General features: G+C 41.5%; 1 protein-coding gene across 3 annotated transcripts in view; it reads left to right on the top strand.

The window, feature by feature from the left end:
- The window catches only part of faap100 (FA core complex associated protein 100), a 36592-nt gene extending 24495 nt beyond the window's left edge, over positions 1 to 12097 (top strand). For 2 of the 3 annotated variants that reach the window (XM_088000617.1, XM_043714780.2), the window contains exons 8-10: positions 614 to 700; positions 3023 to 3149; positions 11440 to 12097. In XM_088000617.1, coding sequence (XP_087856743.1) covers positions 614 to 700; positions 3023 to 3149; positions 11440 to 11450 — 225 coding nt within the window. In that variant the 3' untranslated portion in view covers positions 11451 to 12097. The remainder of the gene's footprint in view (positions 1 to 613; positions 701 to 3022; positions 3150 to 11439) is intronic. The other variant, XM_043714781.2, reaches the window with a different exon arrangement.
- Positions 12098 to 14711: the final 2614 nt, after the last annotated feature.

Raw genomic sequence — 14711 nt, 5'->3', positions numbered from 1 at the left:
ACACTTGGCAAAGTGACACTGCAGTGCCGTGTTAGTGGAAACGTACAGTGTAGGTATATTTGGCTGTTCCAATACTGTGGGACCCTCACTGGTTCCTGCCATTGCAAGTCAAAATGATCTCCAAGGTGGAGGGCTGGTCGGTGGGTAGAGGAAATGAAGGCACATAGAAGTTTGCTATCTCCACATTGGAAAGGTGGCAAGATCCGGGGGAGTGTTGGCTCCATGAGGCCTGTCTTCACCACCGCATCCTCAAAAATGAGGCCTTCACTGTGGGCTACCGGCGTATCTCATTGGTTGAGAATTGGTCTCCTGCCTGGGGTTTTAGAGAGGAATAGGGTGAATCAGGAAAGAAGAAATAACAGCACATTTTTACCAGGGAAAAACACCAGCTAAAGCACTGGCATGGACGGACAAATCCTTAATCTTTACAGTTAAAGTAATGCTTAGTTGTAGAGTAACTGCTATTTCTCATTCAGTCACTGTTTGTAAAAAGTAATGAAGTGTGAGGGATGTACAATGTAACCAGATGTTTGAGACCTTCATAGCAAACCTGTCATTTGACCAATCTTCTCAAATTGATTAATTGTACTTATGTTTCTTTTACACTGAACAGATGCTGTTGGAGCAGAGTTCTCCCAGCAGTGACTCATTGCCTGGCTTTCGAGTACAGTGTCTAAGACGGCTGATACACAATGCAGAGGTAAGGGGAGTGTAAAATAAACTTGGGAACTCTGCTGAGACTTGAGTGAGGGGCTCGGCAGATGCGGGGAAGGCAGACTGTGCTATTGATTCGTTAATTGAAAACCTAAAGCCCAAGCTGTATACCCCATATATATTCCCCTCCCTCCGATCCCTCCATCATTCTTATAGTTCCTGAAGTCTGGCAAATTACGTGATAACACAGTGTTGACCCTTGGAAAAGGTTACATCTTCAAAGTCGATCCTAGGATTATGTTTAAACCTGGATCAGTAACCTGTCTGAATTATAACTGAGCATCTCCTGGATGCTCTCTCAGGCAGGAATAACTGGGAGAAGGTAAAAATAAACCAGTGTGCATCCGATCGAAATATTTCAGTTACCAAAGGTAGAAATCATTTAGATGAGTCCTGGAGGCAGCTCCCTAAAAGACACTCATTTATTCTGGCAGCATTCTGCACAACCAGCCACATTGGGACTGGGCACCACTGGTCTTACTGGTTTGCTGTAGTGTGTGTGTGTGTATATTCTAAGACAGGGATGAGAACATTAGTAACACCATCTGGCCTTGTTTCCTGAGCACCCGGCTACGGCTTCTCAGTTGCCAGCAAGTCTGTGCTATGTCTTTAACATTGTTAACTTATTTGAGCCTATGTCAAGGTTTATGAATGAGCTGTTTTCTTATTGTGCTCAGCAATATCTTAGGTCAGTATGATACTTCCTGCTAGACTGGAGGAGTGTTTGTTAGAGAGGCTGGCACTGACAAAGATGCCACGCAGTCAGCAGGGTCCCAGGCTTGATTCTCAGCACTTTTTTTTATTTCAAAAGTTTATTCAGAAGAAAATCTTAAATACATACAAACACAGCTTAGTTCTGTACAGTAGCATATGAAGGAACAAGCAAACATTGGAGTTTGACTTTGTACAACAAACAAGATCGTGGCATTTCTTACTGGTGTAAGATTATATTTACATTTATTTGAGGCACTGGAAGGGTCCAATAAGTGAACAAACCTCCATTTAACTTCAGCAGGAAGACCTCATACAGTGGTCTTCCTCCTCTGTGCCTTGCCAGCTGCCCCAGGCTTTCATGCGTCCCCCAGCAGGTAGTCCTGGACCTTGGAATGTGCTAGTCTGCGACACTCGGTCAGGGTCAACTCCTTGTTGTGGAAGACCCACAAGTTTTGGACAGACCAAAGAGTCTTTCACTGAGTTGATGGCTCTCCAGGTGCAGTCAATGTTTCTCTTGATGTGCATCAGTACTTTTTCTTAACTTCAGAAATATACTTTATTCATAAAAGAAATATTTATTTACATAGTCACAAATGCACTTCAGTTCCGTACAGAAGCACATCAAGGAAACAAACAAACATTGGAGGTTGACACTATCCAAACAAACTAAAGGCATTTCTTACTTGAACCAGACTAAATTTACATGCGTTTGAGGCAACAGGAGGGTCTGTTAACTGAACAGACCCCCATTTACCTTCAGCAGGAAGACCTCAGACAGTGGTCTTTCCCCACTGAGCCTTGCCAGCAGCTGCCCCAAGCTTTAGTGCGTTCCTCAGCACGTGGACCTGAACCTTGGAATATGCCAGTCTGCAACACTCAGTCGAGGTCTGGAAGACCAACATGTTTCAGGCAGACCGAAGAATGTCTTTTACCAAGTTGATGGTCCTCCAGGCGTAAGTACTCACCAGTTGGCTGATACCTATTGGAATAACAGGAGAGCCATTCCAGTTCAGTCTCCCTGTGTTCAGGAGGGGAAACGCTCGGTCAGGTTCTGATGACTAATCATTGACTTCTTTTGGAAACTGGTCTTGGGTTTCAGATGGAAACAGAATTAAATTTGGTTGTGCTGCTCACATAGAGTCACACAGCACAGAAACAGACTGTTTGATCCAACCATGCCGAACATAATCCCAAACTGAACTTATCCCACCTGCCTACCCCTGGCCCATATGACTCCAAACCTTTTCTATTCATGGATCTATCCAAATGTCTTTTCAATGTTGTAATTATACCCACATCCACCACTTCCTCAGGAAGTTAATTCCACATGTGAATCCCACTCTGTGTAAAAACAATTGCCTCGTGTCTTTTTTAAATCTCTGTTCTTTCACCTGAAAAATGTGCTCCCCCTAGTCTTGAAATTACGCATCCTAGGGAAAAGACAGCTACTATTAACTCTATCTATACCTCTCATTATTTTATAAACTTGTCAGATTGCCTCTCAACCTCCTATGCTCCAGTGAAAAATATCCCAACCTTTATTTATGACACAAACTTTCCATACCCTGGTAAATCTCTTCTGAACCCTCTCCAGCGTAATATTCTGCCTGTAACTGCGCGACCAGAACTGGACACAGTATTCCAGAAGAAGCCTCATCAATGTCCTGTGCAACCTCAACATGACTTCCCAACTCCAATACTCAAAGGAATGAGCAATGAAGGCAAGTGTGCCAAACACTTTTTTAACCACCCTGTATATGTTATGCACTTATGTATTATGTACTTGCAACCCTAGGCCCCTCTGTTCTATAACATTACCCACAGCCCCACCAGAAATTGTGTAAGCCAACATACAGGATTTCCTCTACAGGGTGACACAAACCATGAGATGGGTCAGAGAACACATATATGCACGATGTTTTTCACATCAGATGCTATATAAATGATCACCATTGGGGCTATTGTTTAAATGAACGAGAATGTCAAGCAATTAGTAAATAAAATACAGACAGCCAAATTTTGAAAGTACTGTTCAGGCTTGGTGAGAAGTTCTGATTCAAAGTTTTAAATGAAAGGAAATTGATTTAAACAGAGATGTTTCCCATCACTTATTCTTGTTGCTGAACCTGCTGAAAAAGGTTGAAAATTAATCTTTATTTTGATCCTGACTATAAGAATCTACATCATAAACCAAAGGGCAGTGCAACTGAAGAGATCCTGCCAGTGAATCTGTTAAGGCATGTAGAGACCTATTTAGGTAACAGTAGTATGCAGGGAGAACAATTGACTTAGCTACCTCCAGTTGGTGAAGAGCACAGTGAATATTATTTTCTGGAACTGAATAAAAATTCTATCACTTGGGGATGTGCTGTCATCTCTCAATTCTACACTCTGCCATTCAACAGTAATTTTCTTACTGAGAGGTTTCTTAGTCGGGCATAAATTCAAAAATGCAGTGCATGTTTGGTTAAGACTAGGTGCTGATGTTATTATGATCTAACAGACTATACATGGTAACAAAGGGCAGAGAGTATCTGATGTTGGCTGTTGAGTCCAAATAGGCATCTCCACAGGGACACTTGGAAAATCAAAGGTCATGTGAAAAATTCGGAGATGATTTTGCATTGGATGCCAAATGGTTTAGGAATTTAGAATTGGGGGCAACATTTTCAGGAATGATAGTTCAGCCAATTTGGACTAAGGTGAGGATGAATTTCTTCCCACAGAGGGCTGTGTATCTTTGGAATCTGCTGCCTCCAAGAACTGAGGCTACTCAATTGAGTAATTTCAGGGTTGAGATCAACAGACTTTGGGACAACAGGGAATCAAAGGTTATTGTGAACAGGCAAGAAAGTGAGGTTGCATGAGTGGTTAAGTAGCTAGTCAACGCACACTGTTTCTGCATCTGTATGATAACTAGTATGTGACGTAGTGAGGGGCTACCATCACCAATGCAAATCTAATTTACTATCAGTTTCAGTGCTTAATTATCCAGATCAGTTAGTGGTATTGTATTGTGAGCTTTTTGCTGGGATGTTGTTACGATAACTCTTGATCTCTTCCTGACCAGTGAACCTCAGCTAATACAGGTGCAGAATACAATTTCCTGCGTTGTTTGATTCAAGCACTTTAATTTGTAAAGATTCCTCTTCATTCCTGTATACTTCTGCAGAAAGAGGCTTCAGGCCAACATGTGTGTTCAATTTTGTATCTATTATATGCTCAATCTGCAAAAATAAATTTATTCTGATCAGAGCTGAAGTTGGCTGGTTAGCAAAATTGGTCAAATTGTACACCTGGATCTTACATTTTAAAAAGGAAATCTGGAATTGAATTTGACTAAGTAAAACAAATCCGATGAGTTGATGCTTAAGGAATTTCTAACTTAACCACATTTTAGTTGGGACACCCATTTTATTTATGGAATTGAATCTGCCTCCTAGTCAGATTCTGTAGGCCAAATTATGCTAAGACTGTTTTTAAAAATGACCTAAATATTAGTGTTGACTATAAGAAAATGCCTGCTGCAGTAAGGATTTTTTTAATGGAGAATTTTCTTGGCATGCTAGAGGCCTCTGGTGGCAGTAGATGATAATACACAAAGCTTTCCATTTTGCCATTTTGCTCCAAAGAACAGTGCACTGTAGCTGGTATAGGACTCCAGTTCCACACTACATTGAAGACTGTAAATATCTCAGGGCAACTAAGGGTGGGAATTAACACTGTGCCCACAACTCAAGAATAAAGAGAAGTTTGCGACTTCTGAGAAGATATCCTTATACTGCAGTAACAAATCTTTCATCTGCATTTTATGCTCCTGAGATAGATAGCTTCCTAATTCCTCAAGGACTTCTTCATTTTTAAATCTATTTTGAGGCACATCAAAATCCACATCATCTGCATTTGATTCCTCACTCGGTGGGGCAGTAACTAATACTTGTTACTCCAGTTCTTTCTCTCTAGTGTAATTTGGTTTCAACATGTTCACATGACATACTCAATACTTTTATTTTCTATCTGGCATCTTTAGTAGTTCACCTGACTCAACTTTTTCTCAATTTGATAGGGAACATTAAATCTGGCTTTGAAGGGATCTCCTATCACTGCTAACAGTATTAACACATCAGCCTCTCAGGAAAAATCAGAATCTCAGAGCTTTGACCTGCCACCTGCTTCATTCTACATCTGTGCCCTCTTTAGCTGCTGTTTAGCTAACTTAACTACTCTAATTAATCTCTACCTCACCTCCGATATATAATCCAAGTGTGAGATCTTCTCTTCCTCCTCTCCAATACATAATCTAAGAGTGAGATCTCCGATTTTGATCCTGTCAATTTTTCTTTAATTAATTTCAAAGGGTCTCTTACTTCATGACCCAATATTAACTCAAAGGGAGTGAACTGAGTAGATTCGTTTGGGCATCTCTAATGGCAGACAATATGAATGGGATACCTTTATCCCAGTCATTCGGGTAAGCCTGACAGTATGCTTTCAACATGGTCTTCAAGGTCTGATGCCACCTTTCTAAAGCTCCCTGGGATTCAGGATGATACACACTAGATTTAAAGTGCTGTATACCTAAGCTATCCATAACTTCCATCAACAGCCTAGCAGTAAAATTAGACCCTTGGTCAGACTGACTCTCTCTGGGTAGCCCATACTGTGTGAAGAAACCTATTAACTCCTCTACTACTCTTTTTGCCTTGATACTCCGTAATGGAATTGCCTTCGGAAATCTGATAGATACGTCCATTATAGTTAACAACTAGTGGTTCCCACTTTTAGTTCTCGGGAGGGGACCGACACAATCAATTGTAACCTGTGTAAAAGGTTCTTCAAATGTGGGAATTGGAAAAAAAGGGGCTGGTTTTATTATCGCCTGTGGCTTACCTACCATTTGGCATGTATGACACATTCAGCAAAAGTTAATGAGATCCTGGTCCATTCCAGGCCAATAAAAATGCTTTTGTACCTTAGCCTAAGTCTTTCGTACCCGTAGGTGACCTCCTACAGGTAGTTCATGTGCTACCCATAACACCTCCTGTCTGTATGCTACCGGCAATACAATCTGGTGCACTTTGGCCCATTTTTCTTCTGCACTAATCTGCCGTGGTCTCCATTGTTTTCAGATAATAACCCTCCGGAATATTCTCTGCCTCCTTTTCAGAGGACACATCCACATATATATCTTTTATTGTCTTGTCCTGCTGTTGCAAGTCCCTTAGCCATTCAGGAATAAACACTTCTGTCTGACCCCCTGCCTGTTCAGGTCTTTACTGAACCATTACATGAAACAGGGTATCCACTAATTGAACCTCAACTCCTTCATCTTTCTCTTTACTTTTCACTTCATGCTGTGACTTATGATAATGGGATCTGGTTACCACACAGTCTGGGAAAATATCAGGATATTTCTGTTTTAACTCCTCCATTTCTTGGTCTTCCTTGGACTTCTCCACAACAAGGGGAGTCATTCCCACCTTGGACCCTGCTGAATCATTCTCAAGAATAAACTGAATTCCTGGAACTGACACTCTGTCAAACACTCCCACTGTAACTTCCCCAGTCTTAAGTTAGCACTCCAACCTGATCTTACACAGATCTTTCTGTCCATCTATCCCACAAATTACCTCACTCTCGGGTAACAGATCAGAAAGGGTGCATATTCACTCATCCCTTACTATCAGCAACTGGTTAGATCCTCTATCTCTCAAACTTATAACTTCTTGTCCTTCTTCCCTGTTCTTTCTGAGTAAACTTTACCCATGGAGGTGAATTGTTTGTAGAGATCAGGTACTAACCACATCCCTAGCCCTTGTCTGGGCTGTGCACTTTCCTGCAGCTCCTTGACTCTTCTTGGGGTTTCCTTACTACCTTTACTAATGTCACTGGCTTAGCTTATTTTACTACATCTTTTCCCACAGTGCTTTTCTTTAATGACCAGCACTGTGACTTTACATGTCCCACCTTCTGGCAGTGAAAACACCTTTTCCCACTGCCCTTCTGAAACCACTGGCACTGTAATTTACTGTGCCCACTCCATAACAGTGGAAACACCTGAGGCCTTTCACCTGCTTTTCACCCTCTTGAGCTTCTTTTTTATCCTGTGGTAAATTCTTAGCAGTGCTGTCTACTCTTGGGTTTTGTATTGTAGGATCTCCCTTTCTCCCAACTTCCGTCCCTCACAGGATGAAATTCTGGCTGAAAGCTTGACTTATGCACCAACATGTACTCATCTGCTAATTCTGCTGCCCTTCTCACTTCCTGAACTTTCTGTTCCTCCTCATGAATTCTTACCAACTCCTCCAGCAGAATAATCTCTCTTAGAGCCTCAACTGTCTTATCTATTTTCAAAGCATGCACCCATCAGTCAAAATGACTATGCTTAATTCTTTCGAACTCAACGTAAGTCTGACCAGATTCCTTCTTTGTGTTTCTGAACTGCTGTCTATGTGCCTCTGGTAACAATTCATAAGTACTTAAAATAGCCTATTTAACCTCTTTATAATCTCTTGACACCTTGTCTGACAGTGTGGCAAACATCTCACTAGCTCTGCCTAATAGTTTAGTCTGAACTAGCATTACTCATAAATCCTCTGACCACCCCTCTGCCTAGCCAATTTTTTGAATGAAATAACAAAGGCTTCAACTTCTTTCTCATCAAAATGTGACAGAGTTTTGACATATTTGTATATATTACTACCTTCTCTTTTAATCTCTATCCTGTTACCTTGACTTTGCTGGCTAAGTTGCAACTTCTCAAGTTCAAGTTCTCTTTTTGTCTCTCCCTTCTTTTTCCCTTTGCTCAGCTAAAAACCTTCTCTCTCTCTCTCTCTCTCTCTTCTGTCTCTCTTTCTCTTTCTCACTCCCTTTGTTTATCTTCTAACTCCATTTTCCTCAGTTGTAATTTAAGGTTTTTTTTTACCTCTGCTGCACTTGTCTGTTTCTTTGACACATCTAAGTGTTTGAGTAATTCCCTTACAATTTCAGCTTTACTTTTGTCCTTAGTTAAACCCAAATCTAACTTATTTACTAATTCTAAAAGTAAAGCCTTTTTCTTTTCTTCTAAACTTTCTTGGCAAATTTGAGAATCATCTTCAAATTCCAGAACCTCTTTAGCAATTTTAAGAGCCATTTCTCTCTCTTCTAATTTAATCACCGAAATTAAACAAATTGTCTCACCTATATTTTATTTAAAGATCTAGGACACTAACCTGCAAGTTAGCCTGACGTCGGTGGTAGGCAAGTTGTTGGAGGTAATCTAGAGGTACACTGTTTACAAGTATTTGGAAAGGCAAGGACTGATTAGGGATAGTCAACATGGCTTTGTGCATGGGAAATCATGTGTCACAAACTTGATTGAGTTTTTTGCAGGGAGGATTGATGAGGGCAGAGCGGTGAATGTGATCTGTGTTGACTTCGGTGGGGAGTTCAATGGGGTTCCCTGTGGGAGACTGGCTGGCGGGGTTGGATCTTATGGAATGCAGGGAGATTTGGCCATTTGGATGCAGGGCTGGCTCAAGGGTGGAGAACAGAGGGTGGTGGTGGAGAGTTGTTTTTCAGGCTGGAGGCCTGTGACTGATGGAGAGCCGCGGGCATTGGTGCTGTGTTCATTGCTTTTGATCATTTGTGTGGATGATTTGCATGTGAACTTGGGAGGTATATTTGGTGGGTTTTTGCAGGGTTGGTGTGTGTGGTGGACGGCGAGGAAGTTGCCTCGGATTATGGCGAGGTCTTGATCGGATGGGCCGGTGGGCTGCGGAGTGGCAGATGGGGTTCAATTTGGGTGGATGCGGGGTGCTGCATTTGTGAAAGCAGGTCTTAACTGGACTTATACACTTGGTGGTGGGGTTCTGCGGAGTGTTGCTGAACGGGGAGACCTTGGAGTGCAGGTTCATAGCTTCTTGAAAGCAGAGTCGCAGGTAGATAGGATAGTGAAAGCAGCGTTTGGTATTCTTTCCTTTATTGGTCAGACCATTGAGTATCGGAGTTGGGAGATATATTGCAGCAGTACAGGACATTGGTTAGACCACTTTTGGAATATTGCTTGCTCTTCTAATCTCCTTCCTATTGGAAGGATGTTGTGAAACTTGAAAGGATTCAGAAAAGATTTACAAGGATGTTGCCAGGGTTGGAGGATTTGAGTTATAGGCAGAGGCTGAATAGGTTGGGGCTGTTTTCCCTGGAGCGTCGAAGGCTGAGGGGTGACCTGATAGAGGTTTATAAAATCAATGAGGAACATGGATAGGGTAAATAGACAAAGTCTTTCCCCTAGGCTGGGGAAGTCCAGAACTAGAGGGTTTGGGGTGAGAGGGGAAAGATATAAAAGGGACCTAAAGGGCAAGATTTTCACGCAAAAGGTGATGCATGCATGGAATGAGCTGCCAGAGGAAGTGGTGGAGGCTGGTACCATTACAGCATTTTAAAGGCATCTGGATGGATATGTGAATAGGAAGGGTTTAGAGGGATATGGGCCAAGTGCTGGCAAATGGGACTAGATTAGGTTCGGATATCTGGTCAGCATGGACGAGTTGGACCGAGAAGTCTGTTTCCGTGCTATATGACTCTATGACTCTATTTGTAGCTGAGATTCAGGTTGTAAGTTTGCGCGCTGAGCTGGTAGGTTTGTTCTCAGACGTTTTGTCACCATGCTCGGTAACATCATCAGTCAGCCTCCAGTGAAGCACTGGTCTGCAGTTCTCCATTGACTGTTCATTCCACTGTGAGATCTAGAAAGGGGAGTCTGTGTCACAGTCAACAGTCAATGGAGAATTGCAAACCAGCGTCTACAGGAAAGCAGCACACACCGACCAGATACTTAACTACAGGAGCAATCACCCCAACACCCACAAATGGAGCTGCATCAGGATATTACTTAAATGGGCCACAACACACTGCTGCACCCAGGAACTATGAGCAGCAGAAGAAAAATATCTATTGAGCGTATTCAAGAACAAAGGATATCCGATAAACGCAGTCCGTCGTTTCTTAAAACAACAAACCCAAACAAGAAGACACAACATGCCCAGAGAGTCTCGCCACACTACTGTACCTCAAAGGTATTTCGGAGATAACTACCAGACTACTTCAACCCCTTGGCATCATGGTAGCCCACAAACCTACCAATACAGTGAAACAGCTACTGATGAACCTAAAGGACCCTATACCAATACCTAGCAAAATGAATGTCATTTACAAAATACCCTGTAAGGACTGCAACATACACTGCATCGGACAAACAGGCAGGAAATGTGCCACCAGGATACATGAACACCAACTAGCCACCAAAAGACATGACCAGCTATCACTAGTATCCTTACACACAGACGAAGAAGGACACCACTTCAACCGGGACAACACATCCATCCTAGGACAGGCTAAACAGCGACACACACAGGAATTCCAAGAGAGCTGGCTTTCAAACCTCAACTCCATCAATACACACATTTGATTTGGACCGCATTTACCAACCTCTGAGAAGAAGTCCTGGAAATGATATCACCCACCTTAACAGACTAAGGAGCACAAATAGAAAGTGGGACAGAACGGTCACGCTTCATCGGAGGCTCACTGATGATGTTAGCTGGTATTGTGACGAAACATCTGAAAACAAACCTTCCAGCTCGGTGAGCAAACTTACAACCTGAATAAAAACGAGTGTTTTTTTAAAATTCTCTACTTTTGGTGACTTAATTCCATGAACAGAATTCCCATCCCAACAAAAATGCAATAAAGTTTGAAATTCATAAAGCAACAAATTAAAGGATTGCTTTTACTTGGTCAAATTCAACTCCACTTTTACTCTTGAAGGCATGTGATCCAGGTCGACAATTTGACCAATTTTCCAAATGTTGGGAGCAGGTGGGAGGATGCAGCAGATCGAAGTGCTCTCTTCAGACGGTCCAGAATCACATTCCAGATGGTAGTCAGTTTGTGTTGCAGAAAGAGCAAGAGATCTCTCTGGGATTGTTCACACTGTAATTTCTTCTTTTGGATTTTGTTTTACTTCAGGGCCTGCTTAAAGAGGTGCAGTCGTTGCGCGACCAGTTGTGTGTTGGGGTGGAAATCAATATGAGTGATACTGCGGCCAAACTTCTGCAGCTATACGGGCAGCTGAGGAACACTGATTTGGTTATCGTATAACAACTGGAACTGTTCAAACTACCCGATCTTCTGATTGTGAGACAAGAATTCTGGTCTTGAGCCAACCGGACACTCTGTAATTACATAAATGTTGTAATAGCAGCCCCCTTGGCTAAAGAGCTGGGGTAGTTTGCTTAAGCAGAGTCACTGTACTCTGAAAATAATTTGTAATGGAAAGCACTTTGTCGCATCATTGAAACATCTCAGAGTTTTATAAAAACACAAGGAATGACATTGATGGTCACAGTGAAATAATGGATCAGTGCAGGTTGGAGGATGTGGACTGATGTGTTTCTGTGATACTTGTGGTCTTTGTACCATTTGCATGAACCTCATTGTTAAACAAGAGCTTGCAATTCCTGATATTTCACTGTCATAAATGGCCCAGCAATGTAAATGGTATTGTTGCCACAGACATATGAGAGTTAATATGGGAAACTGCTTTTATCAGATGGGAGATACATAAATGTAACTTGATAACAAATACAGTGTTGAAAAACATGAAATAAAATTGTTTGTCAATAAATGCTGACTGGTATCTGTAACTATTTATTTAATTTCATTAAAAATACTAGTTTAAAGGTTTATACTGTATTGGAAAAATTGGAGTTAAATTGACTGTTCACAAGTCCTGAAGAAGGGCTAATGCCCGAAACGTCAATTCTCCTGTTCCCTAGATGCTGCCTGACCTGCTGCGCTTTTCCAGCAACACATTTCCATCTCTGTTCACAAGTCATTCAGATTGTGAAAGCTCTCTTTGATCCCTACTGAGCCATAACAACCACAGTGGTCATGGCATAACAACTAGCCTCAGTGCCTTAGGGTTAGGGATGATGAATTCGATAATTGGTCTGCTTTCAATAAATTGCCACTCACTATTGAGGTTGATACATGAGGTTGATACCCTTGTTACCCCAAATCCTTGTGGAAATACTTTTGTTGACAGAGTTGGTAACTTCAGAAGAGAAGGATGGAAGAAAATTGAAAATAGAGACTGACGAAGGTGTAGCGCAAAGATAACAAGGTCAGAAGCAGAGTTCTTAGTTGGTGGTTACATAGTGTTACACTTTAATCACGTTTCCCAAGGTAATAAAGCAGTCAGTGCCTGCACACAGCAAGTCTTGGATCAAGATTCGGGCTGATGAGTGCCAAGTAACTTGTGGGATGTCAATGTCATCTAGAACAAGAACCCAATCACCCCATCTTGCTGTTCAACGTCCAAACCAGATTACCATGAACCTGGAAGCAGCCACATGAACCAGTTGAAGCAGCCACATTAATTCTGTTGCAGCGAGAGCAGGCCAGAAGCTGGATTTTTTGCTATGAGCGGCTGACATTCAGACCCATTTCCTCCAGTTACAATTGAGGAATGTGATTGAACTGTCTACAATTGCCTAGGTGAGCATAGTAACAGCAACACTAGCCAGGACAATGCAGCCAGTTTGACCAGTATTCCATCACTGGCTCAAACACCCACTCTCACCAGCCATGATTGCAGTGTGTGCAATTGACAGGATGCTGACAATGATGATGGGACAAATGCCTCAATTTCTTACACTTACCCTCCAGTCATGTGTGTGCTGCCCAGATACTGTGATCCTGGAGGTACTTAAAATGGCAGTTTCTGATTGGATCTATATGAAGTTCTAGAGATAGATGGATAGGTTTTACAGCCCTCTGGTCAGACTCAGGTAATATTTCCAATTGTTTGTACCAAGAATCAAAATATATTCATGCATTGCAACTGTGCTAGGGATCAACAATAAGAGACTGGAACGACATGACATAGAAACTTCTCTCCAAGATAAATAAATGTGATCTTACAGAGTTATACAAGATTACAAATAGTAAAGAACACATTAAGCTGTGGAAGCTGAATGAAGGGACACAGGTTTGATCTAATAAGGGGGCAGTTTAGGGCTGATATTCATGAAATGGATTTTGAAATACAGTCGAGGTGGGGGCAACGTTTTAAAAGACAAGTGCAACAATGAGAAGACTACAGACTTTATGGATGGACAAATTAAGATGGGCCAAATGGTCTTCCATGCCTGTCAGCATCTTGTGATAAACCAAATGGTTCACTTTAATTAGTTAGAATTTTCAAACACACTTCTGACAGAGTTGCATGGGTGAGTGAGATTTGATCTAGGTTCTTGCTGTCCAGCAGTAGCCTGCAAGCAGAAGAATCTTGTCAAAATATAGCTCTTTCCATCTAAGGTTGAGTGCAGATTGGTTGCAAGTTGAAACATTTTCATCCTGCAGGAATAATCAAGAGCTGTTACTCCTTAATTCAGTATTTCTGAACTCAAATGTATGTTTCTGAAAGGCTGGCTTCACTGGAAAATAAAAAATTGCATTATTTTGACACTATGCTTCATCAGGTCTCGATTTTCCTTTATTTAATTACTCATTACAGACTGTATTTATGTATAAAAACATTTTAAGCATTGAATTGTGTCTGACAAACTATTTGATTCAACTTAATTATGTTGCTGAGAAACAAATGGATCATAAGAAATCAGGTTTGAGCAATGAGTGCTGAAAGACTTAGGATAACAAAAGCAAAAGTGAAAAGTTGTGTTTTTGACAACGTAGCTTAAAATGTTGTGAAACACTTCATAAAAGGCCCAAGTAACGAAACGCAGGAGGTATCCTGCACCAGTTGGAAATCTGTAATCAGCAGAAAATGCTTTCAGTCACAGTGTGTCTTCCTTCTGCAATTTCTCCACACACAACTTCACTAACTCTCTCCCCAAGTTGAAGAGCCTCCCTTAGTTGTTTTAGGACTCAAAGCTCCCCCCAGGGAAAGGACATTTTCTGGTCTCCTTTTGGATTCATTGAACAGGCCTGTGTATTTGGACCACATCATGCACCTAGCATTGATCAGCCTGTTTTATTCAGTTGTGGTTAAAAGAGTTCTAATCTGAGTTCCTGACGTGCCTTCTGATGTCTGGTCTTCTTGGGAGATATCCATATGGTCAGTTCTGTTCAAAGCTGAGAAGCAACTAAATATATTTATCTTTTAAAGAAGCAGAAGAAAGTTTATAATGGTGATTTCTGATGCTGTTGAAAGATTAACAGAAATAAATCTTAAATATTGAATTTAATATTTGTTTCTGGGCACGAATCCACAGCGA

This window comes from Chiloscyllium plagiosum, unplaced genomic scaffold (assembly GCF_037043375.1).
Source record: "Chiloscyllium plagiosum isolate Xiang-an unplaced genomic scaffold, Cpla_swu_hap1 HiC_scaffold_25, whole genome shotgun sequence".
Classification (NCBI taxonomy): Eukaryota; Metazoa; Chordata; class Chondrichthyes; order Orectolobiformes; family Hemiscylliidae; genus Chiloscyllium; species Chiloscyllium plagiosum.
This window is presented reverse-complemented; position numbering and strand designations above follow the sequence as displayed.